This window comes from Gallinula chloropus (assembly GCF_964237585.1).
Source record: "Gallinula chloropus genome assembly, chromosome: 2".
NCBI classification, from domain to species: Eukaryota; Metazoa; Chordata; class Aves; order Gruiformes; family Rallidae; genus Gallinula; species Gallinula chloropus.
Window position 1 is genome coordinate 34,531,028 of NC_140086.1, and position 26,799 is coordinate 34,557,826.

Consider the following 26,799-nt stretch of genomic DNA (forward strand, 5'->3'; position numbering starts at 1 on the left):
ACAGATGAGTGTCGAAAAGTTAGTATCAAGCTTACAACTTTCCCTCAAATTAATAGCTTCTTGAGGACCGTCTTAAAGGAGGGCTTTAGGGAACTCTGAAAGAGAAATCTGTGTTATTTCCATGGTGTGTTTAATAAAGGAAAGATCCATAGCTTTTTTACTAACCAAGGGAATATTTAAATAGCTAAAGCCTGAGTTCTGGAGAATGCTTTACCATTACACATAAATAAACTGTGAGGGAATCTTCTTCTGCTTGCCTGTGGTGCTGTGTGGGACATTAGTCCCATCCTGTGACATCATAGAACTAAGCCTGTGTCATCCATATCAGCATTGCAACACATTTTCCCCAGTCACATCGTTCATAAGGTTGCTGTGAAAAGAAGAAAAGTGGATTTTGCTTTGTTTTTCTGATGTCTTTCCACAAGGTTAATATTTTTGTGTACTGCTCTTTAGCTTAAGATTGAATAGATAAAATGGAACTCCACTTCCCAATGCAATGTGTTTTCATTAGTCTGTCCTTGCTTTCACCTGTCAAATGAGTTGTGTCATATCTTGTTACTACTTTTCAAGAACTGGCCTGCACTTGTATGCTAATACAGATTATAGCTCTGAGATTCATCTTCATTTACCGTCACAATGTTTCAGTCACAAAGCCCTTTATCCCTACATGTGCTCATATGGTAGATGCAGGCTCATATGACCTGCAAAATCAAAGAACAACATTCTTCAACATTTTCTAGCAATCTACTCATTTCCTTAATTTTTTAGTATAAATGCCCACTATCTGTAACTTATTACTAAAGCATTACTGTCAGCTGACAAAAAAGAGTGCATTTTCTTGTTGTTGAGAGCAATTTGTGTGTTTTGCAGTTGGATGGATTTGGGACCTTTTTTTTATTTGCTTAGAGCACAAATCAAGGGCCAGTTAGAATCTCCGTTCCTCTTACCGCTCTTGCAGCCTTTCTTCATACCCATCCCAGTTTGAATTCATCTGTCTTGATCATGGCTTTCCAGAACTGTAGGTAAAGCTCAACAGAACTATTTCCAGTAGAAAGACTTTACTAGCTTTAAAGTGATATCAAGATGTACCTTTCACCTCAGTACCTTTCCTGTGGACTTGTTAGTGGCCCATACTTACTCCTGTGATACCCAAGTCTTTTACTTTTTTCATTGTTTTATTCTTCCACCAACTGATGAACTCCCAGTTTATAGCAGCAGTTGATCTTATCAGTTACAAGTTAAGAAGTCATAAGCTTATGCATCCAAAGACCCTGTCAAAGGAAAGCTTGATACAAGTGAGAGGGGAATTAAAGCATTTGGAATTAAAGTATTTCAAAGCTGCCAAACCCGTGAAATAAAGAGATGGCTACAGTCCTGGAGAGAAAAGGGAAACATCTGATGGTGTGAAATATGACACCAAGAAATCTCCCAGATCAAGAATTTTTTAGGTGTCTTTATTTTTTACTTCTTGCCACAGGATTTGAAGAAGCATTGCTGACAAATTGGCTGAGATGTGGGGGGAGAAGGTGCAGGATTCTTACTTTTCCTTTCATTTAAAACTTTTATTACAGTTACAGAAGGGAAGAGTTTGTTTCCCTTCGCTAACTTCAGTGATATATGTGTACAGTGATGTACCAAAATGTTTCTCAAAGTCCACTTACGCTGTTCTTTCTGTGAAAATGCCTGTCAGTTAGCTAGCTACCTGTTGAAAGGTAAATGTCTCTTTTGGAGTCTAAATATTAAATTCCCTCATTATTTCCAAGGTGGCCAAACACAGCATATATGTACACATCTGGGAAAAAAGTTCCTGTTCCCATTGCTTAAGCTACTTTAAGATTCCAAGATATTAACTTACTTTCAGTTATCCCAAATAAGCTGCAGAGAAACACCAGATTAATACATCATTGTGATCGTTACAAATACTGTCACGTCAGAGAGACTTCCCATCCTCAGTGTTCTCGGTGCCTTTTTCAGATACATTCTTTCTGGCACCAGCTAACCCTGAGACTCACCTGTACATGTACTTGCTTATTTATGTATTTTTCAAGCGCCATACTGCAAGTTAGTGGGCAATGTTAGCATTAGCTTTCATCATTTATGGTTGCAAAACATAAATATTTTTTAACATTCACATTCACTCACACAAACAGCAGTAAGTATCTGCTTTGCAAACAGCATTTTTCATGTCTTTGAATGAAAACAAGGTAACCATTATTGCTTCCTAACAGCAACTTCTCGGTTTCTTTCTGGCGCTTGAGCCTGTTATTTTTACAGTACCTTTATAAGTTTCTGTTTGTGCTAATGAAAGGTAATGACAAGTACCATATCTCAGTCTCTGAAACTACAGTTCAGAGAAAGCTTTCATTGTCCTAAATGGTCTTGAAAATAAGGTATTGTGGGAAAGTGTAGTTTTTCTCTCATTGCTTGAACTGCTTCCTACAGTAGGCAAGCATGCTGTCAGCAACGAATAGAAGCATGTAGGATATGATCAGGTGTCATGGAAGACAGAGGTGGGGGGAAGGTGAAATACAAATACCTCTCTGTAAACAACAGCTAAGCATTTTCTCTCTCTTCATGGATGATTTCTGCATTACCTGTGGTCTTAAGACCATGTAAATATTTGAACATTGTTTGATAAAGCTTCACGTTTCAGATTCTTAAAAAGCAACCTTCTGGGCCACATACCCTAGCATTATACACAATTTATAATTACAGCGAATATTCATCTCTCATTGTACCATGACAGCTCTTACTTCCCAATTCTCATGTTTAAATTTATGTTCATTGAGAAATTCATCAGAAGCTGCCAAGAGGCTCTAGCTTTGTAATGTAGTTTAAAAGGAGATTGAAAGGAGGACAAAGTGGTAGGAAGCAAAGTAGCATCCAGCAGGTAAGAATAATAATGTCAATCTGAATCACGACTATGGAGGTGCTGTAGAAATCTTGAGACTTAGCTTTCCCAGGAATTGTTTACCTTAATATTTGCATGTAAGGAAAGCAAGTATGATCGAAATGGCCCAAGGATGATTTAAGTAAAGACTTAAAAGGTTACAGGGAGCTGTTTTCTCTAAGCTTCTTCACACAAGGCTCAGGCAAGACCCTGCTTCTAATCTTGGTATAGCAGAGATTCGGCTACTGGTAAATAGCTATGGCATATCTTTGCAGAGCCCTACCCACAAGGTGATATATTTTGTAGATTTAACAAATTTGGAGTCTTTATAGAGACCAGAATTTACAGGCCTTTTTTTTTTTTTTCACCAAATAAAATGAATTTTGAGAAATCCAGGCTTTGACCTGTTTGTTTCCTCCAGGCATCACTAAACTTGTAGATGTGTCAAAAGAGAGCATACCGGGACAGGAAACAAATGAAACCTGAGTCATATCCTCATTCTAGGGAGTCATCCAGGGACACTTTGCTTAAAGAAAAACAATAAGCACTGTTTTGTGTCTCTTATTAAAGCCTAGAGAAGGGCAAATGACTAATGGGAGTGCTCTATCAAAGGTGTAGCAGAAAAGAGAAGCTTTTGACACCCAGTAGAAGGGGGGAATGTTGTTCTAGCTTTACACAAGGTTAATGGATGCTTTGACTTACCCATTCATTCTAAATTCCGCGGGCCATCTCTAGGATATAGTCTTGTAAACACACTATCAGGAGATAAGCTAAAGTATGAACTTGCACAGACTGGACAGCTAAGCCATAATTGTCTGTGTGCATATATATCCTGCAGCAAATGGATACTGCTCTTTCATTCAGTTTGAATGAATAGCATTTGATTAAATGAAAGAGGGGTAAAACTACTTTGCTGCAGGGTAAGAGCAGTCTGGGCACTTTACCATGGAGCAATTAAGGTCTGGAGATTCAGATCTGAATTGCTTTGTGGCAGATTATTTGTCAGGCCAGCCAGCTGCCAGACAAACGTACATGGCTCACCAGCACAGTTTGTCCAGCCTTTACCCCCTGAACAAGACATGAGAGAAATCAAAGAACACTTTATCAGTTAACGATCTCCAGAAAAATGGATGGAGTCTCTTCAGGGTAAATATATAAGCAGAGAACAAAGACCTTCTAATGAAAAGATTAAGAATTTGTCAGATTTTACCAGTATTTTTTCCTGTAATGTTTGATTACTGTTAACAGCTCCAGTATTAATATGCTGAACATCACTAGTTTCAGAAATAAGCATTTTAAGCTTATGATGACGCAGCTTCTAGTGGCCTCTAATGCTTTAAAGAGCAACTGTGTTTTATATTCTCTTTTGACCAGTGGTGGATGTCTATAGCCTTTGAAGAAAACACATCCTTCCCATCCTCCTCCTCTCTGCCATCTCCACCTCCTCCAGTTCACAAAATGCAAACTCCACATGGACAGGAAAGAGAGTTTTCTGCCTGATGCTAATTAACTGGAATGTACTGGTTAAATGCATGTGGACCAGGCCAGATATTTTTACTTAAAAAGCCAATTACAATGAGCATTTTGCCTGATTCGAGTTGCCAGCCATGCCATCAGTTTGTGCCTCAAAGCATACGGAAGCTCACTAGTTATTCTTAGTCATACAAGAGCCTGTTCATTTTCTGAAATTATTCGACATACGGCTTCATCATCCTCACACAACTGTTGTTGGGATTCTTGCTATGGCATCTTTTCTCTACAGTTTGTTGCTTCTGTTCTCTTTCTACACAACTCTGGAGAAGCCAGAGCCATTGGAAGTATCCTAAGGCACTTCTGTTATATCTAGTAATCAAAGAAGGAAGGTGGGTTAAAAGTAAAGGTATCAGTTTCAAGCTTTATTCTTGTTCTCCCCTTTCTTTTTATAACCCTTGTCGTACCAGTCTGCTCAACTTGACTTACAGATTTGTCGCCACTCTCACCAAGCCTTAGGTACAGATGCTCCCATGCTTCCACGTTTTTCCTTTTGCCCATCCAACTTGCTGGCAGTCTGCACCCCTCCTGCCCCATGCCATACACACACACTGGCTCAGCCTATTCCCCAGCCTTCATCTGGGACAAGAGAGCATGCTTAGGAGAAGGCAAAGGAATGAGAAAGGAGTAACCTTAATTCTTCAGGGTGCTTTCTCAATCTCTCCAAGATACTTCTGAGTCACATAATCAAATGATTTGCTTATAAAAAAACACATGTAATTTTGAGCATTATAACTTTTAAAACTAATCACAGAGAACAGGTTTCTTGTAGAGAGATAAAGCTGTTACAATCACTGTAATTTTCACAGGCTTCCATTAAGTACTAAACTAATTAATTTGCATCTAGATACAAATTATGGTTGCCTAGTAAAGGTGACAGGTTCTGAATACAAAGTTAGCTAGATAGGCAACTATTCTGGACTAGCTTCAGTCCTGTCTCAGGTATGTTGGTATCTTGAAGTGGCTGCCTGAATTCTAGCCCAGATATACCTATCTGAGCTGCCATGGGATTGTTAGTTACAGGTATAATCAGAGAGAGTATTACCCTAGGGTTTTAATTGTCGCCTTTCTCCAGTTAAAAACTATTTGCTCAAAAAATACACCCCCCTTCCAGGACATAGGACCTTCCTACTGTTGGCCTGCTCCAGTAAATTTCTATATTGGTCCGTCGCAGTGTCCATCAGCCAAGGACAGGATGAAGTAGGGTCTGTCACATGGGAGTATTATCACAGTGTCAACATTTCCATTATAAATCCTATTTATAACTGCGTCATAAATATTTGTTCCATGTTGAAATTCAGCTAACAAGGTCTGTACTGTGAGAACTTTCCTCACAGTGCTAATTTTCACTAGACCACGGTGATTTATTTTGAAAGGATTTTATTATATTAGTGAAGGCTCAGACTATGTTGAAAGAGGTTCAGTTTCTCATGTTATTTTCTTAAGGTGTGATGTGGGTTACATTAGCACATCCCTGCAGCTGTGCTGTATAGAGCGTCTTGTACTGCTTTACCATAAGCAGTTAGCACTTGCTGTGGCTTTTTTTGCTGTTCTTTTGCTGTTAGTTTTATAGGAAATGGGGAACAAGAGATGTGTTTCTGAGGCAAGGGTAGAACATCAGAGAAAAATGATCTTTGCAGCTGCATTCTACGTTTGTCAGGGCCAGAAAAATAGATGGCTAATATACATGGCATTTTGTCCAAAGAAAGTCTGCAAAGCTTGAGACTTACTTAGATGTATAAAGAGTGTGAAGAGAGATCTGAAAAAGATGCTTTTGCATCTTTCAAGTTTATAATTTTCCTAGAAACACAAAGACACAAAGGAATCTTCTAAAAAACATGAAGTCTAATGTTATCATATAATTATTAATCCATCTGAGGTATCCAGAGCTTGAGTAAAGTAGCAATGCATATATAAATCTGTGACTAGAATTCAATGGGGTCCAAAACTGTCTAGTTGTTTCCATGTTACTTTGCTCATCTGAATCATTCTAATGTGATTTCGGTTGTTTGATGACATACAGATATTTCATGTCTTCCCAGTACTGAGCCTTATTAGCACATACCCACAGGCATAAGAAATGCGGGCATCTGAAACCCAAGCCCTGGGTGCATATCCTAGGCTCTGCTTCTTTATAGAGGAGTAGAAAGGTGTTCAGAGAAAAACAGTGCAGGCACTGTTTCTTTGACAAATAAGGATTTTAACAGAGCCAGAAGTTAGAGGGCTTTGGCAAAAATGTCACATGGTTATTAAATTTACTAAAGAGGAAGACCATTGTATTGAAAAGCAGCTGACAGCTATGAATGAGATTTTTCTGCTGCTCCTAAAATTTCTAAATCATATCATTTCATTTTGTGGTTGTTTCAAGTTGCTTGTGGAAGTGGATGCAGTTTTAGTCTGAAGATGTTTGATCCATATCAGCAGAGCAACTACTATAATTTCAGTAATTGCTAGCATCTGTGTAAACCTGCGTATGTCTACAGGTGGATCTTGAGGGTTGGTTTGTGCAAGAGATTTCATTTAAAATTGTTCTGAATATATGATATGAAATTCTGCAAAGACAATTAAATACAAGGAAGAAATGCCTACTGCTTCCCCTACACTTGTGGGTGGTCCCAGAGGCAATGTATATGATGCAACTTTGACAGTCTATTCCCAGTCACTCACTGGGAATTGGGATGCTTACGTTAAAAGTTTTGGTGTGAAATAGAAAGGCCAACCTGTAGATGCTATGCAAGAGGGGAGAAAACAGTAAAAGTACAATGAACAATAAATGTCAAGAGCAATAAGTGTTCTGTTTTCAATGTAAAGTATGACTGCTGGAGTAGTTTCAGGTTTGATCCCAAACTTCATTAATTATAGTCTGTTTTCCTGTTTAGCTAAGAGACAAGTCATGACAGTTACAAATCTGTAATGTTTTCAAAAGGAGAATCAAATGTGTTTATGTAGTTTTCCTGCCTGATTCCAGTGAGAATACTGGAGGATGTTGGTGAGGAGAAAGAAAACAAAAGTGAAAAATACCAGGGAGAGAGGAATCAAATGAAACGCAAGGAATGTGGTAGTCGTCTCATCCATGTCTTTGCTGATGACTGTACCACAGTTGATATTTGTGTAATATGGTGAACAGCCTATTATTTAAATCAGCAGGTAATAGTGAAGTGCTGCATTGCAAACACAAGCTGGAAATAAGTTCTTAGTAACGTACAGCTGAAAGTCAGTGCTGCCATTTACAGCAGTGATCACCAGCCAAATGCAAGCTAGTTCTTACAGTTATCAGACCTAGGATTTAAACTGAGGACTGGGGCTTGCTCCTCAGAAGTGCTCTAGAAGTTGGTAAGGGCTGACAGACTCAGCCAGTTGGACACATGATGTGCTTCTGTTGAGGTCAGTTGCCAGACTCCCATGGAGCAGGGTGATAGCCATGCACTTGAAATGTGATACGGCAGGAGAAGCAGCTAATGCTGTTCCGGGATGTATAAACAGAAGCAGCATGTCATGGAGAAGAAGGGTAATGGTCCCTTCACCACTGCATGAGCCTAGTGACACTGAAGTTGAAATACCATGTTAGAACTTTGAATATCATCATACAAGAAAGATGAGGACATGCTGGGAGAAATAAAAAGTAGTGTGATTTTACTGGGTAAAGGCAACTATTATGCCACAGTCTCTTTCTATACATATGTGTATACAGACACACAATTAATCTCTCCAGAGAAGATGGAATTGTGATGAGAACAGAATTACAGCCTTTAACTTCTGTCCATCCTTTCTGACAGACATTGACAGATGTTAAAGAACACTACTGCTGCAGTTAACATTTGCTACATTTTCCAGTGGATTTTTCTTTCAGTTTTCAGAAAAGGTTCCCGTGATCAGAGGTTCATGTATCATTCTTAACTGCAGCAGTATAACATATACTGGCACTTGGCTTCAGTCTCTCTCACACCCCAGTGCAGCTTGGCTGAGTAATGTCGGCTCTAGATTTTCTGTGAAAAAGCTAAATACTTCCCTTCTCAGTTATCTCATGTTAAGCAGCCTGCAGGCTGAGAAGTATTCGAGTGGATTATAGTCCGTTTGTTATTTAGCCGGAAGCATTCACATTAAATACAATGTGTGTATATTATCTAGCCTGGAAAAATGAATCCTGCCCTACATACAGGAGCATATGCCAACACCATATAATCTTGTCAAATATTTTTTGAAGTCCTGTCAGCATTCATCAACAGGGCGTTAGGGTAGGTAAAGAAAGCCTTAATTAAGATTGCTGGTCGTGAGCAGTTTCCATGTCCGTAAGCTGACGTCCCAGTGAGGTGTTAGAGCTGCACAGCACTCACAGTGCTGTCTATCAGGTAGGATAAATCTCTTTGACTTTTCTAATGGCAACGAATCCAAAAGTATAGGGGCCTGCACACTGTAATCTACTATGCAGATACAATGATGAATTTTTTTGCCCTGTTTTACAAATGTCACAACTACTTTAGTCACCTACTAACGCCGTCATAGAAGTGGAGCAGAGGTTAGATTTACATTCAGAAGAAATACATTGTTCTTAGTGCTGACTGCAGGCAGTTTTTGAGATTCATTAGTCTGTTCTTTCCTGCCTTCAGATCCTTCAGTGTGTATATGTCTACTCCATAACAATGCATTCAGATGCCTTTTGAGGAAGAAAATCCTATTTTAGGGATTCTTTTACCCTTAATTTTTTTATTATTTATTGGAGAATACAGAAATACTGTTTATGTATTATATTCGGGTGTGATAATAGAACAAGTCGAAATAATTTCACATTTGGAGAAACTGATAGTAAGGGAGAGAAGAGGCAGCCTGGGTTTTGTACAGATAGGAACTGCACTGACATCTCTGTTTTTGCATCCTGCAGCTAGGAATGGTGCATGTGATTTGGATTGTGTGGTGGGAGTCCATTTCTTTTTTTGATGTCATTAGTGTTGCAGTTCTACCGGTGATTACCTATTGTAGGCACTTATCTTTACCTAGCAAGAAGGGAACGTTGCATTTAAGGCTACATTAAAACCTGCTCATATTCAGTGATGCTACCTTTTAAAGTTAGTCCTAGGGGAAGCATTTGTGTAGTCTAACTTTTACATCACTGAATGATGATGTGCCTTTGTCAGGTTATGGCAATAACATAATATCACATTATGTGCTGTCCTTCTATTATATTTTTAGGCCACGTCAGTAGTATACAGTTTGAAGGACAGCAGGCTGCCAGATCAAATCACAACTGCTCCATAAAATAAATAAATGTAGGCATCATTCTCCATGACGTTCATGGATCTAGTGAGTAACTGTTGGCACATGTTAGTTTCAGTGTTGCCTCCAGTGCATCAGGAGAAGAAAGGCAACCAGGAGGAAGTCATACTTAGGATAATAGCAATGTTACCAGATTGAGTATCTCTAGAAACCTGAAATTGGAGAAAATTTCAACAAAAGGAAGGTATTTTCAAGGGGGGAGGAGCAGAAAATGAGGACTTGACAGTAAGAGCAAATCACGAAAGATTACAAATCACCCCAAATACTAAATGTTATATTTCAGGGTATATTTTGATTATGCAAAACATGCAGTCTTCTCACTCATGTTTACCTTGTAGTTTGCCTTGGTAATTTCATGTTAAGGGTAGTAAGTCCCGGGATAAAAGGAAGTAAGGCAGCCAAATGGAATTTAAAAATTAATCCAGGCAAGATTTGTGATTTATCCCCTGCTGGGGAAGCTGCTTGCTAGTGTTTAAAGTGCTGATCATACCTCACCAAAATGCAGTTGCCATCAGTGGCTGAAAGGTAAAAGCAGGGAACCAGACTTGGGTTTCCTGTAGATCTCAGCGGGCAATGCAAACAATCCATTTTAGGTCTTTTTTCTCTTTTGTGACATGCTTTATTTTTAAACCTTAGTATTACTTTTTTCTGTAAAGCATGCTCAAGTACAGTTAAGGAGAGCTACCATTCCATCTGGCATAAGCAACTTTAGATCCAGCCAGAACAGGGCAACAGGGCCTACATATGTCATTTTGAATTAATTATTTAATAACATATATTTGCATCACTAGGAGTAGAGCATTTCTTTCTAGGGAAATCCCATCTCCAACTTGGCAATGAAGTCAGGTGCCCACTTACTCTCTGGGAGCCAAAACCTTACATACTTTCCTGCACATTGCCCCAGCCATGAAGCAGCTGCACCACTCCATGTCCTATGGCCTGGACACTGTATCCATCACAAGGATACTGCAGACATCTGGGGTGATAACCTCTTAAATTACCATTTCTAAGTCAGGCAGAAATGATCTCTCAGAGCCCCTAAGTCTTGTGTTATATCCATCAATTTCTCTATGGCTAGAATCCTAAATCTTTAATTTCCAGCCCCATTCAGTCCCAGTTCAGTCTGCCAAGCTGGCAGACAGGGCTGCCAAACATTACTACAACTATAACCATACCTCTGCTCCGCTGAGTTCATCCACACATTTTACACATGACATTGCACAGCCCCTCTATTCATTTGGGCTGAATTCAAGCCAGCAGCCTAGCAGTTAAAAGCTTTTTTTCCCTGTTACAAGTATAAGCTTCAGAAAAATAAGAATAAAACAGAGGAAGTACTAATGACATTAATTATAGTTCTCTCCACACACACATCTCCACAATAAAGCAATTTTAAAAAACCCTGTCTTTCTAAAATTTAATGAATGTAGTTATTTGCAGTTTTGTAATGACTCATCAAATCACTTCTTTTAGCAGACTTATAAGTGATTATATTTATTATTTCCTTCACCTACAGTTACTGTCCTGAATGCTAAGAAATTATTACAAAATAGATGTCCTATCCTGAAAAATCATAACATGGGAACAGTTTGGATGCTTGCAGGAAAAAAAGATCCTGTATTAATTGATCCTCTGATGGATCACCAGGCTTTCCAAGTTGTATTAATGTTCATCAGAGTAGCAAATAAGTCTTGTTATGAGAACATAAATATTGTTGCCAACAGTGATGCTTTAGAAATCCACTCATCACACCAGAAGATAACTGTATGGTTTTCACTGGCTTATTTCTCGAACATTATACACCAACCTGTAGTACCGACACCGAACTACTTCTCTATTTTAGTACAGTGCTTTTAAACACAAAAGACTTCGCTTTTGCTGCAACACTATTGTGCCCTGGATTTGTACTAGGATGTAACGTGCAGTAAGGAACTTACTCATCATTCACTATTTCCTTCTCCTGACCTTTGAATTCTTATTCAGGAGACAGTTCTCAGCTTCTCCAGGGAGATATGTGACAAACTTATGGCGAAAGTGCAATGTTTGGCTTTCGATTACTCAGCAGACTTGCACCCCATCCCAACCTTCCTGTGCAACTTTAGGCTATCACTTTACCAAAGATTTAGCAAAGCTTTGAGCATGGCAGTGCTTTATTGCCAAGTGACCACTGAATTCAGAGAGATTATTTGCATGAAGCATGTGCTTTGGATAATGATTTCCCTTTGGTTTAGCTCATCTGTAAAATGGACTAATAGTATAACCTTTTTGCTGTCTTTTGTTTTGTACTTATAGCTTGTAAATTTTCAGAGTGGGAATTCTCTTTTTTTTTCTTAGAAATGTTCAGTAGTCTGGTAAACAGGGGCCTTTAATCTTGGAAGATACGCATATAGACTGCAATGTCCTCGTTGAGCAAGTAGCCTCCTCTTCTCCAGGCTGAACAAGCCTGACTCTGTCAGCTTGTCTTCACAGGCTACAGCCCTCTGATCATTTTTGTGGCCCTCCCATGAACTCACTGCAACAGCTGTGTGTCCTTTTATTGGGGACCCCAGAGCTGGACGCAGTAGTCCATATGGGGTCTCATAAGAGCAGACAAGAGGGGCAAAATCAACCCCCTCAACTTGCTGGTCATGCTGGTTTTGAAGCAGCCCAGGGTCTGCTTGACATTCTGGGCTGCAAGCACACATTGCCAGCTCGTGTTGAGCTTTTCATCAATCAACACCCCCAAGTCTTTCTCCTTAGGGCTGCTCTCAATACATTCTCCACCCAGCCTGTAGTTGTGCTTGGGATTGGCCCAACCCATGTACAGGACCTTGCACTTGGCCTTGTTTAAATTCATGAGGTTCACACAGGCCCACCTCTCAAGACTGTCAAAGTCTAGAATTGCAATATTTATTTTCTGGTAATCATGAAATTGCAATGTAATTTGTTACCTGGGTTATTCCTTATATAACCCTATATATTTGTTAACTCTTCAAGTAGGACTAAAGATAGGTTACATCCCATAATGTGTACTGTAGCTTAAAAAGCAGAAATGTGTGTATGCTTACCTAATTACTTCTACTATACCTTGAAATTCAATTACATCATTTTAGCATCAACAGTACTTCAAATATTATATTCTGTAAATACAATGTTCTAGACCATGCATTAGTGGCATTGCAATCTGGTTTTGTGTTCAAAAGACTAATAAAATTGTAATGTGAAATGCTTTTTTTTTTCTGAATTGTAAGAATGATTAAGGCTGTGGGGACAAAAAATGTAGAAGTATGAAGAGATCATCAGATGTTTATAAAGTTAGTGGTAAAGCTGGGATTCTTTCTGGTAAGCAGAAGCAGTCTTTTTTGTTTGGTTGGTTTTTTACAGTAAAATTGCAGAGTAAGAGCCTAAATGCTATTAAGAATGTGGGTTTGCCATGAGAGAGAGGACATGTCTGAAGAACAAAATTGGTCTCTGCAATAAAGAACACATCAACCTGTAGATTTTAAATACAGTTTTGCAAGTTATGATGACCTAATGAAACATTGTCTCGTTCCTAATGCCAAGTAGTTCCCAAATTAGCAATTTTGTACAGGGTATATACTACTATGGGGACCAGAGTCACCCAGGTGACACAGCTGCTGGAGTCATATAGCCTGTGCTTACCTATAGGATCTTACAGGAACCTACTTCAGTCATGCAGAGTCCAAGGCTGCACGACTAAGATGCTCTGTCACAGCATGGTGAGAGGCTGTCATCTGTATTGCACAGTGTCTCAAGCTCAACTCAGAGAAACAGAATCACAGAATGGCAGGGATTGGAAGGGGCCTCTGGAGATCATCTAGTCCAGTCAGTTTGCACAGGATTACGTCTAGTTGGGTCTTGAATATTTCCAGAGAAGGAGATTCCACAACCTCTCTGGGCAGCCTGTTCCCAGACCTTTGCCGCCCTCAGAGTCAAGAAGTTTTTCCTCATGTGGAGATGGGACTTCTTGTGTTTGAGTTTGTGTTCACTGTCCCTTGTCTTGTCAGTGGGCACTACTGAGAAGAGTCTGGCTACTCTCCCAAAATGTTTTTGCTGCGCCCAGAGAGTGGAGTTTTTAGAGGAGTTCCAGTGGAGTTTTTCAGAGCGTTCTAAGAAGCAGTGTATCTAGTACTATGAAAATGTTTCCTGTGGATGTTCCCTGTCATTAAATTTTGGCTCAAAGAAAAGCTTTTAAACCTAAGTGTCCACTGCATATTGCTTTTTTACACATGGACCAAGTGAGGAGTTAAAACGTGTCCAAAGTTGTACAGGAGTACACAGAAAGTTTCAAAAGTGTAGGATACAGTAGATTCAGTCTTAAAGCAAACTGCTATACAGAACTAAAATGTACTAGAATATGGTATATTTTAGTTTACATAGTACTGGTTGTAATCGATATTATGGTATACTTCAATTATTTAAATTACTAACTACTACTTGATAGTGTCAGAGAACTACAGAAGTGGTTTTGGATCTTTTGAAAATGCACTGGCTTGCAGTCAAAGAATTGTAGAATCAGGACGTTTTGGGTTGGAAGTCCTGCCACAGTACATCAACATTTTTTTAGTAGGTTAATATGTTACTACAGAAGTCCATTTTGCCAGTTAAAAGAACTACTAACTTAATAATTTTCCAAATATAGAAATCATTATACTAAAATGAAGCAAAAACCCATTAAATTGTGGAAATGAGATTTATGGCAGGTAACTCAGTTATGCATATTGACTATGGAATTCTGAATTGCTCCTTGAAGGATCACCATCCCTCAATAAGGTATCCTCCTGCTTTTGGCACCTTCTGAACTCATCTTCCTTCAGTCCCACCCTTTTCCCATATCCTCACCTTTTATCTTTTGCAAGGAGGCCAAAGTCAGTGTAAGTGGTTTGATGGGGTAGGCAGGAGTATGACCTGAAACTTGTATATATAAATATATATCCACGCTTTTTCCTCACAACATCAGGAGCATTCTGCAGTCCCTCTCAAGCTTCAGATTTCATCCTGAGCCTGATAAGACACAAAGTCTCTTCTTAGCTGCTTTTACACTGTCCTGTGAGATGACATTTTCAGGCACTGCTTGAGCCACAATCCTGAGCCAGCCCCCTGCTGCCAATGTGTATACACCTCACTAGGCCATGGGGGGAAAAGCATGCGCTGTCACCTCTCTAAAAATGCTGCGGCAGAACCAGGGCACCCTTCGTCTTCTCATTTACAGGGCTGGCCATGCTGTCACATCACTTACTGGAGCTCTTCCAGGAGGAAGGACATGTTGTTATACAAGAAGTCCACAAGAAATTCTAGATTTAGAACTATGCATGTGTCTGCAACCAAACCAAAGCTGCCCTCACCTCGCAGCCATCAATGAAATGCGGTTCAAGCAGAGCAGCAGACAGTATCATCCTTTATGTGCACCCATCCCACACTTCCACACAGTCCTTTGGCTTTCAGAGTCTACTCCCCCCCAAATACTGGCTAACTGGCGCTTTGATGGTGCCATCCAGCTGCTGCCATCACAACAGCTGTGTGAGCCAAAACCACCTGTGGCTGACCTTCAGCCAGCAAAGATGAGTCAGTTTTGAACTGGTGGTGGCAAGGCCAGCATGTCACCATGAGAAAACACAGGTTCATCCACAAAGGAAGCTTAACTTTACTTGGTTAGAAAACATTTCTTGGGTCTGCTTTCCAGACCAGAATATATCTGCTGGTAGCTTGTGCTGCTTACTGAAGAACACAACTCCGTGTTTATTTCCTAGACAGATAATCCCACCTTGCCTTCTTCCTACCTGAAATCATACTCTCTTCCTCATTAAGATCAAGCAGCTGAGAAATCTTGTAGGATCAGATGTTAGTGACACCTTTTGTGTTAGTGACAAGTTCCCTTGGCCCTGGTTCCTTTATACTCATGCTGTAGAGTGCACTTACACCTGAAGGAAAAGGACTCTGCCTATGTCTGTAGTGTTAGATAATGCCTTTAATGAAGGGGGCAACGTAGGTCCTAACAACTATTCTTAGTCCTCAGAAGAGAGCAGGAGCTGTGTTCTTGCTGCTTGAGTCAGTGTTTCAGACAGGTGCATAAGCTGATTGTACTGGATACAGTGAACAGACGTAAAAAAAGTCCTTGGACAATCTCCAAAGCTAACTTCAGCACAGAGCCAAGAATTTGAGTGTTGGAAAGACCCGCCTGGCAAGGCTGGAGGCAGGGGATGTGTCTCTAATAGCCATATGTGATGTACTAGGGTGTGGGAGGGAAGGCTGCTGTGCTATGTTAAGGCAATTGCTGAATGTCTGGTCAGACACCCTCAGACTGTACTTGGATACAGATGGCTACAGCCTTCTCCTGTGGGGCTTAGTGTCACTTAGCATCAAATATTGCCAAATACCCAGGAAAAATACGGCATTGTTAACCTGTGGACAGCTAACTTCTTTGGAGAGCTGCAGTTAAAATTGACATTTTTGGTTTGGTTTAGGTTTTTTGGTTTTCACTGCACCAGTCTCTCAGGTCTCCCTTCTGTTCAGGAGAAACTCCCAACACAATTTGGAGGTCTTGGGAAGAATACGAGTCCCTCTGGCCAGCCTTGGGAGGCTTTTAGTTGATCATAGGAAACAGTGGAGAGGGATGACACTTCTGAGGCTCAGATGTGTTCCTTATGAAAGTGACTTCAGTCCATCAAGTGCTGTCAGATATTGGGAAAAGTCATACTTTTACGTATGTTGGGCAGTGGAGACTTGTCACAGGGTGTGAATTTCTAGGTAGGTCAGGAGCAGAGCAAGTGCCATTTGAGCAACATTTTAAGGCTGAAGAGAGGATATTCCAGTTGGGAAGCAGTCATATGGAGCAAGCTAACATGAATGTAGAAGTATCCATAATAAATTATCATTGCTATTGGACAACTCCATGCCTTGGGCTTAATTACTAGGCAAAACTCCTTTACTGATCCCTTTCCCTTTATATCCCTAATTATATGCCATCTGAAAAGAGAAGAAAACCAGAGTTTATGCATTTTAAAAACTTCAGCATTATGTTGTGCATCTCAGCAAAAATGGGATGAAATCCCCTACATGATGGATAATTTTATGAATGGTGATCATAGCCGTAACTTTAGATATGGCAACTTTTAATTTGTGCTGTGCTGCCTTTCCCTTTACCAGGAAGATTCTAAAAAGCCCCAAGAACCAAGCCTCTAGTCCTCTGTGCAGGCTTAAAAGCTTCCTCCTCCAAAGTCATTTGAGAACAAATCCTGACTTGTCTACGTCCAGCCTTCTTTCTCAGCAGCTCCCCATTTCCACCCCTGGTTTTCAGAGTGCCAAAAACATTGTGATTCTACTGCTCAGAGGAGATAGCATGCCAAGTAATTCTCCATCTCGGCAATACTTACTTACCAGATGACTCAGTAACTTCCAAAAACTTCATGCTGCTCTTTCTTCCTTCCTTCCTCTCATCTCAGCGCTGTGTAGTGATGCATACGCTTCTGGCATCTGTAAAAAGACTGTATCTGCCTGACACAGCCAGAGCCGCTTCTGAACTAAAAAGCAGAAAAACGTGTGCAGACCATCCCTGTGTGCAGAATTTCTCTGTGACACAAAGTGCAGATAAACCTCGCTTGCAGAAGATAAAAAAAAATCAAAGGAAAGTAGTGGTGCTAGCAAAGGCAGAAGTGGAGAAACATTACGGTGTGTTTGGCAGAAGCCTTTACTAAACGCACAGAAAGATCACTGCAGCTCTTTGTTAACAGAGCTCCCCAGCTTCTGACTTCTTACAGATCCTCATCCTGGAGTCTGGGATGTGGCCTTCAGGAATAAAAACACAAAACACAGTACGGACAGACTTACAATGGTTTTGTTTGCTGAAGTCTTAGCACTGAACTGTTAAATCAGACAACCAAAACCCCAGCAAAGCGCCTCGGCCGGCTTGTCTCTGTGTAAACAGCTGCATGGAAACGCACCTTGATGAGTGAGCCCTAGCGACATGGGTGTTTAGCTAGGGTTTGGGGGATATTCTTCATACTGGCTGTTCTTTGAGTGTTTCCCTAGTGAATGTGAGAGAATTTGTCGTCTTAGCTTCTAAACAGGATGGTGTTGTGGACTAGAGTGGTTAACCTAGGTCTTCATATGGTAAGTAGTCATTAGGAGGACAGAGCCGATGTGTGAGAGCTCAAGGCACATTATATAAGACAAGCTAACACGCACACAAAAGGGGAAAAAGGGTGATTCGGACCCTATTTCCTGTAGATTATAAGGGCAGAGGAGATGTTTCACTCTGATTGTTAAATACTTCCCAGATGCTATGGTCATGAGGGTAAAAGGTAAGTAGATTAGAGTAATTAAGCAAAACATACCTCTAAACATGCCACACTCTCAGAAAAAGACAGAATAACAGGTCTGTAAGGTAAGCAGGTCTTCAGCCCCTCAGACTTCGCTCAGAGACGATTTGTGTCCCATGAGCCTTTGTAAAGCTGGAGACATAAAGGATGTCTTCGAATCAATAAGTAGTCCCAACAGTTATCAAAACACAGTAACTTCAACTACTGAGCGATTTAGACCATCTTAACAAGACAGTCCAGTCTAACATCCCAATGCAATAGTTTTACTGTGGAGTCTTATTTTTGTTTTAATCATTTCTGTTGCATTGTTTTTCAGGCCCTGATTATATCAAACAAAAATTTCAAGAAGGAATGGAGGTGAAAGATAAATCTGAAGAAAAAGTTCAGGAAAAACCACCTACCCCAAAAGAGTCACCTCACTTTTATCGAAAAGGTACTACACCCCCTCGAACCCCAGAAGCAAGTCCAAGGCATAGTCCTCCTCATTCTTCTGAGCCTTCTCCTTCAAAACAACTGAAAAGGCAAAGCTCCACTTCTGGGGCAAGACTCAGTCAAGAAAAAAAGCTTTTAGCTGCTGAGAATATAACACCCACAGTTAACAAGCCTTTATATTCAAAAGCACCAGTGAAGGAGGAAGTAGCTGTGAAACACCAGCCAAAGTTTTCAGCCCATCACAATCCCATCAGCACAGAGAATGGGGAGCTGCATGGTCACTACCATGGTTATTATGTAAAAATGAATCCAACAGTGCTTCCACAGGAGCTCAGGGAAGAAGATGAGTACCCGAACCCGTCACCGTCGGCACTTGCACCGATACCGCCCTCACAGAAGCCGAGTCCTGCTAGATCTGGGGGTAAGCCAGATGCCAAAGAAAACAAACCTGACACAAAAATTAAGAAACCAGAATTTGCTGCACCAAAGAACCCAGCTAATAATGAATCACGTTCAGCAGTGGAAAAAGAAGTAGAAAACAGTTCGGTAAGTACTGCAAGAAACATTTTCACTTTCAGGGCCCTCTTGCTTCCTAGTGCTGAGCTTTTTTTAACTAAGGACAGGCAAAGCTCACTTACACCAAAGCTTCATCTGGATGTGGCCTGAAAGCTAGAACCCACTACTTCAGATGGGAGCAAGGAACAGATATTCCAGTTGTTTACATTATCCTGGAAAGGGATAACTCATAGCCAGATACTGACAGAATTTTGATACATAAATCCCTGTTGCATCCATAAATACAAAAATGTGTTAGCCTGTATGTCTGTACGTATATATATGCATTTTCTGTGCACATAGATACTTACTTACAAATACACATATAAAGGGATCTTCCACACACTCCCCACAAAGCAGTGTTTGTTGTACTTCAGTGGATAATTGGGCAGTACAGAGTTAAACTCACTCTCTTCCCCAAAGGTTTTCTCTTGACCACTGTTGAGGCAGGATGCTGGCCTGTGCTCTGACCCACCCCAAACAATCTCCCATTTTCATTTTCTTCTCTGTGTTGATTTTAGGCTCTGAAAACAGGCAATTTTGCATCAAAATGCAAAGTGTTTTTAAATGCACCCTTCTAACAATGCTTGCGTTTTCCAGTGACGTGAGAAATTCTGCTTTCTTTTTCATCAGGAAATGGGGAAGAAAATTTAAAACTATACATTCACATCCCTGTGAAGCTGAGACTCATTGCTTAGAAATAATAGAAGTATCAATAGTTATGCAGAAAAGGAGAGATGACTAAGAGCTTTTCTATTCCATTTTAGAAGAAAAAGCCAGATTAAATTCAGAACCTCTGATGACGGTAAAATTATTTCTGGGCCAAGAAGAACTCAGGAAAATGTTAGTTGTAGATCCTAAAGTTAACAAATTAGGAGATCTAGATCATGTTGGGTTCTTTTCTAATAAGCATTGTTTCATGGAATTATTTTTGGTGCTCCAGTAGGGGAAAAAAAAAAACCCTGTGTCATTATTTAGATGGGATAAACAGAATGACCCATTTAATGAGACTCAGATAGCCTAGCACTGATCTCAGCCAAAACAGTGGAATAATTGACACTAGACTTCATTAATAAAGAATTTAAAAATAAAGAGGTCTGAGAATTTCCAACCAACATGCATTGTGAAACACCTTGTCAAACAAGCTTGACATCTTCAGGTGTGACAGCGGAAACATATCCTCAGTCATAAAGGTCAATTGATTTGCTCTTACACAGTCATTTATTCTGACAAAGAAACCAAAGTAATGCAAAGGCTAAATGTCACATTAAAATATTTTTTTTAAACTGACTGATGGTTCTCAAAACCTAATTGGGAAAAAAACATCACCAATTTAGTAACTATTCTGCATAGGTCATTCTTGGATTAATTCAGCTGCTCTATTTTATTAAGATTCTTAGTAATGACATGGAATAGGACATAAAAGTGTTGCCCACAAAGTTTACAGAAGTCACAGGCACCGGGAAATTGGAAAATAATGAAGAAAACAGATCACCAATACAAATTTATCCAGATCACCTAATAAGAAAGATGCAATTATAATTATCCTTGTGCAGCATAGAAAAATATAGGTTCATATATACTGAAAGACACCTAATCGAACCTGGCCCTGCAGGATCAGAACTGGAAAAGGCTGGTGGATCAGGAGCAAGAGAGGCAACTGAGCATGAGCTCCCTGTCTGCTGCTGTTGTTCAGATATGTTAATATAATCCTTAGATTTATCAACAGGAAAGATTAAGCAAGAGTACATGGGAGTCTGTTTTATCTGGTTTTGGCACTGGTGCAACCACTTCTGGAATAAAATACAGTGTCCATAAATCAGGGATTTAAAATGAAAAAAACCCCAGCAAAACCAACCTTGAAGGGCAAGTCCCATGAAGAGCTGCAGGAATGATTAAAACATATCTTAAAATGACTGATTCAAGGCAAAAAATCTGACACATTAAATCCCCTTCTGTGAGTACACTTTGTAAAACGGTTTCCCAGGCTAACAGGCAAATGTATAAGAAGATCCAGCAGCTGGAAAGATTTAAATAAAATTCCTGTTTTAAGTTGCTTTTAATGAGATTAATTAAATATAACATCAGTTTTCAGATGCTGAGTTTCCGGAGCCATCAGTGAATAGTTCAATAACAAGCATTTTGCCAAAGTGATACCCTCCAGTTCAGCAGGAAGCTTCTATTCTGTTTCGTGCGGATCAAAGTAGATGTTCACAGTGGTTCTGTAATCTGAAAATCTGTATTACAGCTGATATCAGCCCTTTAACCTTTCAGATATCACAGATATGACTCCTATGTAGGGTAACACAAAGCTGTCAGGCTTGTGAATGTTGAGTGAGCACGCACAGAATTTTAGCCTGAATTGGGATTTTACTGCGTTCAGCTTGGGTGAAAATAAGTGGCTAGAAATAGTCCTTGTTTTTCTTACATTCCACCCAAATTAATTTACACTTTGGAGCCGAGGGACATTTCACCTTAAGAAACTAAGAAGAGCACTTATACAGCAGCCCATTGATAAGGATAGTGAAGGCCTGTTACCAGGAGAGGTGGAAAAGTGATGAGATATAGTGCATTAGTTACTGTTTGTTTACTGATAGTACAGGTCATCTGGGAACTGTCCCTGTGCTTCATTTGGAACACACTAATTGCATTATCCTTTTTATCAGCATTTCCACAAAGAAGGCAAGTGCAGTTTAGGAGCTCATTTGTAATATAATGGCATTTTAAGATATATGTAGATGTATGGAGGGTTTTTTTCCCAAATATGTCTTCCATATGTGTGTATGAATTTGCCTTTGCAGAATAAATTTCCTACATGCTTATTTCTTTAAAATGCTGAAATAAATAAAAATCCTAAAACAATTCAAGGAGAAAGGAGCAGCCTCCTGGCCTAGCAGGCTGAAGGAGAGACGTAATAGAGAATGACTGTTAACACTGCCTGGAGAATTTTCTTTTTAATTTTCAGTATCACCTTTCCACTTCAGGAAACCAGCAGCCTGGTCTGGGGTGCTCCTGGATTGAGCTGAATAGTGTGCTGGAGTTACGCAGCACACAGTTACTCATGAGAAGTCAGATCAGTGTACTTCTCTTCATACCCAACACTTGCAAATGTTGAGAGACCTCAGAGTTGGTTTTTTGTTCTTTTAAAGAAGTAATTGCAATTGCTTTATAGTTACCCTGGCAAATTATTTTGTTGTGGTTTGAAAGGAATTCTGCCTTTGGTACACCATAAAGTTTTAAAAATATATTTGTTGAGAAATACAAAGAGAAAAGAAACACTCATGAAAAGAGAATGAGAAAACATGTTTCTCTGTCAGGTTTTTATCAAGGTGAAAACATGCATAAAACACCGTGACAGAGTCACTGTTCATCAGCTGCTCCAAAGTAGCTGCCTGTTTGCAGGCATTTACACTAGTGAGAGGTAAAACATGCTCTTCTCACTAAGCATCAGACAGCTTTGAACTGTCTTCTATCTACCCCAGTATAAAACCTGTGGAGACACTTGACCACAAACCAGTACTGACCATTGTTTCCAGTTGGTCCCTAGCAGTCTCCAACCCCAGTGTCAGCTTGCATGATCCTGTCCCACCTTGAACAAGAGCTGATTTATTTTGTCATGGACTTGGGTAAAAAGTAGAAATGAATTGCAAAAAAGATACCATCATAGTATAGTTCATGAATACAGGTTTGATTTGCCTGGCATGTCACCCTAGATCAGGTACAAGCCCAGGCACAAGTGTTCTGTTACATCATCGTTTCTTGAGTTTCATGGTAAGGATTTTTAAGCCACGCAGAGCGTTTAGCCTGGTTTTTACCTGTATCTGAAATCTTTACATTTTGCTGAGTGTTACCCAGCGTGCACCAGCTCTCATCTCTTTGTTCACTCAAGATCCAGTTCAGAAGGGATATAGCTTCCGTGATGTTAGAAAAAATAGATCAGCATTTGCTTGATCCTAAAAACCCCTCCGAGCAAGAACGTTATGCTAAATTTAATGGACATTCCTAATGCAATGGGATTACAAGCCTAGTCTTAATACTTCCTGGCACTACATTTTAGGAAAATAACTGTCTTCCCTCCTCAAATGAAAACTAATCCCATGGTTATATTTTTAACTACGTAAGTGTCTGACTTACTAGAAGTGGAAAGGGCAGTTTTTAAGCAGGACTGGAGTTTTTCTGCTACAGCTTCTTCAGTGCACCTGTTCTAGTCACTCTTGGACTGTTCAGACTAATTTTGGCTTTTGCTATTTTAAGCCCTCTCAGGACACTAAAGTCTTATTTACGGTATTTGTCTTATAGCGTTAAGTGCTCATTTCATAGGTATCTGAGAAGCAGGTAGTAGTTTATTGCATAATAACCACGTGCTCCACATGTATTGTTTGATTATTTTTAATATATCAGGAAATTCTGCTTTGGACTGAAGGATGTAGTTATGAGAAGAGGAAGCAAAAAGCACATAGCAAGCTAAAGGAAACGGGATTTACCTCTTTGTTTGAAGCATAGACTCATTATCATAAACAGATAACACATTTTTCTTTGATCTTCATATAAAATCAGCAACCCAGTTTGTAAGGTGTCCCTTCTTTCTTTGTAGATGACATCTCTTGATTCGAACTATAACCCCCAAGATTTTTAGCCTCTTTTATCTTAAGTTATTGTGATGAGATTGTTATGCCTAACCTGATTGACAGGTGCATCATCCATAAAGAATCCCCTCCCTTCCACCAAGCTTAATTCTGTAAGACTGTGCACTAATGGTATGAGTACTGTTTGAGCTGCAGTCCCAACTTGCCATTCAGTCAAAAGCAATCTTGCAGCTATTGGGATGCTTCTTTCAGGATATATTTCAGCTAATGAACAGGTTCCTGGCTCAATAGATCTAACCTATTCTCCAGCAGCAGTAAATCAACTTAATTACCATAGATGTGATTTTCAAATATGCAAAGCATTAGACAGCCAAATCCCAGTGAATTTTAATGGCATTAGACAACTATTTCCTCACAGTTCCATGCAATTCCTGGTGCAGTGTAAGTATAAAATATTTACGTGGGATTGCAGACTATGAAGGAACTATTGACCTGGTTTGGTCCCACAGAATCATAAAATGGTTTTGGTCAGAAGGGACCCTTAAAGGTCATCTATTCCATCCCCTCCCTGCCATAGGCAGAGACACCCCCTGACTAGACCAGGCCCAAAGCTCCATCCAACCTGGCCTTGAACACTGCCAGAGAGGGGCAGCCACAGCTTCTCTGGGCAACCTGTGCCAGACCCTCACTACCAGAGAGGAAGATGCTGCATCCAAATCTTAGAAATGAATAGTGTAATAACACTTCCTGATGACAGGTATGTAACATTAGCATTTATGTTCTCTTCTTGTTTGTCAGGAGAGTCTGGGTGGGGTTTTTTTGCAAAAGGAGAAGCTTCGCTCTAAGGCTGTTGACACAGACATTCCAAGATAGCAAAACAGATTCTCAGAGTAGCCGTTGTTTCAAGTAAACCATGTTTTATTTCTCACAGCCTTTCAATATGGCTTTCGTGCATAAATCTCACAATTGCCAAATATATTTGGTGGGAATCCTGGTGGGAACTTGAATTTCCATCACAACAGAAGAGCACAGAAGTTCCCAAACTAGCAGAGTTTTGACCATGCCAGAAAGAGAAAGAAGCAATTAACCTTGAGTTACACACTACCATAGTGGGGCTGCTATGGTCAGAATCATGACCATACCCAGAGTCATGTTTTCCTTTTATGCCTCTTCTCTATCATCAAGTGTCTCATACCCTTTGGCCCATCGGGGCTCACTTCCAGTAAAAAGGAAGGAACATGATTCCACTTCTGTTCTGTGACCCGATGGCTGAAACTTACTTCCCTCGTAAGTGGGCACTTGATAGTCAAAATCCTCCTGACCAAGGTGACCTTAAACCTAGTTTCAATTCCCTAGTGAATATTTTCAACATTGAGCCATTATGCAAAATGGGAATGCTGCTGCCAACGCCGTTACCCCTGTGGTAACATAGAATTAGCATCCTGATAGTCCCAGTAGTGGTTTGAACTCCCAACACCTTGTTCCTCCACATGTGAGCAGAAGCCTCTGAGTGGGTGCAAAGGGAACTTCATGGCCGCTATGGGCAGAGGTGCTGGTGGGGTTGAGGCTCCCCAGAGATTTCAGGATTACCTGACATATCCTGTGACTTGTTCAGGACCTTAGCAGTCTTCTTAACTGCTGTGTAAAGGCGTGTTCTGGTAGTGTTTAGTGAGACTCTTTCAGGGTGAGAGCAGGTGATGCCATAATGACACAAGTGCTATTCAATGGTTTCCCAGTTACCCCGCTGCGGTAAATTAATAATAGCAAGTTATTACACCTCAGTGTTCCAGAAATTAAATAGCTAATGTCAGCATCGTCATGAAGCAGAACGAGCTTCTGCAAGGCATGCCTCATGTGGAAACTGAAAAAAATTATGTCATTTCTAATGAATTATATAGCTACTTATGCAAGCCAGTGATCCTTCTGTAGCTCGGAAGATAGTTTTCTGCAGAGATTTTTTTCATGGGCTTTCTTGTGATTTAGGAAAATATTGTCTGAAGGAAGAGGTTTTTTCTGTATCAACTTACAGTAAATGTGTCAACCTTAATATATAAGCATAAACAAATCTCTGTGAAAATATATTGTAGTAAACCAAATATGTTAAGAGGAGAATGGAAGAATTGTGAATTCCCTTCCTTCAGGACTTTATTTGAATTATTTATCAGAAGGCACCTGTGTTTGGAAAAGCTTTTTCCAGAACTGCCGAGAAGAATTAAAAACTTTGTTCTCTGGCTTCACGTGAAGACTAAAATTATACAGTGATCAAGTTTTCTAACTAAGTTTAGCTCTAGTGAGGAGGAGAAGGACTTCATTTCTTCACTAAACAAGTCTATAAAATAAAGATTTATGGCCACTACATGTCAGAGTAAATCAAAGCAAGTTTGTCATTTTGCAGGTGTAAAACTGTTTTTTATCAGCAATGGTAGCATCACTAGGTATGTTAGAGCAGCGGAAGGAAACACTTTTTTCCTTTTGATTTTCAGAAAAGGGAATTATTTTCACACAACATACTGTGATGCAAAACCCTTTTTCTGTTTTGAAGTAGGCTGGAAGCAGGGAAGGAACCTGCTGTAAGGATGAAGAGCAGCGCTCCAGCTTTCCTCAAGTACTTCAGCTGCTGTGCTTTGCTTTATTTGAAAGTGATGCTGGTTTTTGTGCTGATGGGCTTGTTTTCACTTGTTTATGCATTCATGTTTGTCAGACATTTTAATCTCAGTGTGATTAAGAACGCCATAATAATATACTCTCACTTGTATTTATCTGGCTCGTTTCCACGCAGACAGTGTTGGGCTCACCTGAAAATGCCAGGTTGTGGCTGTTTCAGGAGCAAACCCCCTGACTGCTGTACTTAGGTAATCTTTCAGAGCAAGGTCAAGCCAGGTCACAGTGATAGAGTCAGGTCATGGTCATTGCTGTGCACTGTGCGGAGGATTGCATTAATTCTGACACCTTTCTTTTACTTTCAGGCCCCTAACTCAGTCATGATCGCCCTGGTAATGCTGTTGAATATTGGTTTAGCCATTCTTTTTGTCCATTTTCTAACTTGACTGGAATTAGGAAAGGTAAGAAAGGTCTTGTTTTCCTATAAGAATCACCATATCCACCCCACCTGACATGATAAAGATTTCATTTCTTTTCATACTTTTAACGCTCCCTACTTTAATTTTAGCTATGCCTGAATGTGATTCAACATAGTTATTTAATAATGTAACTGTTTTGA

The 26,799-nt window shown here is 40.0% G+C and overlaps 1 protein-coding gene across 5 annotated transcripts in view; it reads left to right on the forward strand.

Moving 5' to 3' along the window:
• The window catches only part of JPH1 (junctophilin 1), an 87,292-nt gene that overhangs the window by 58,021 nt on the left and 2,472 nt on the right, over positions 1-26,799 (forward strand). For 4 of the 5 annotated variants that reach the window (XM_084260752.1, XM_084260753.1, XM_084260754.1 and 1 more), the window contains exons 4-5: positions 18,323-18,984; positions 26,546-26,641. In XM_084260752.1, the coding sequence (XP_084116878.1) occupies positions 18,323-18,984; positions 26,546-26,626 (743 nt within the window). In that variant the 3' untranslated portion in view covers positions 26,627-26,641. Of the gene's footprint in view, positions 1-18,322; positions 18,985-26,545; positions 26,642-26,748; positions 26,798-26,799 lie in introns of those variants that run through there. The other variant, XM_084260756.1, reaches the window with a different exon arrangement.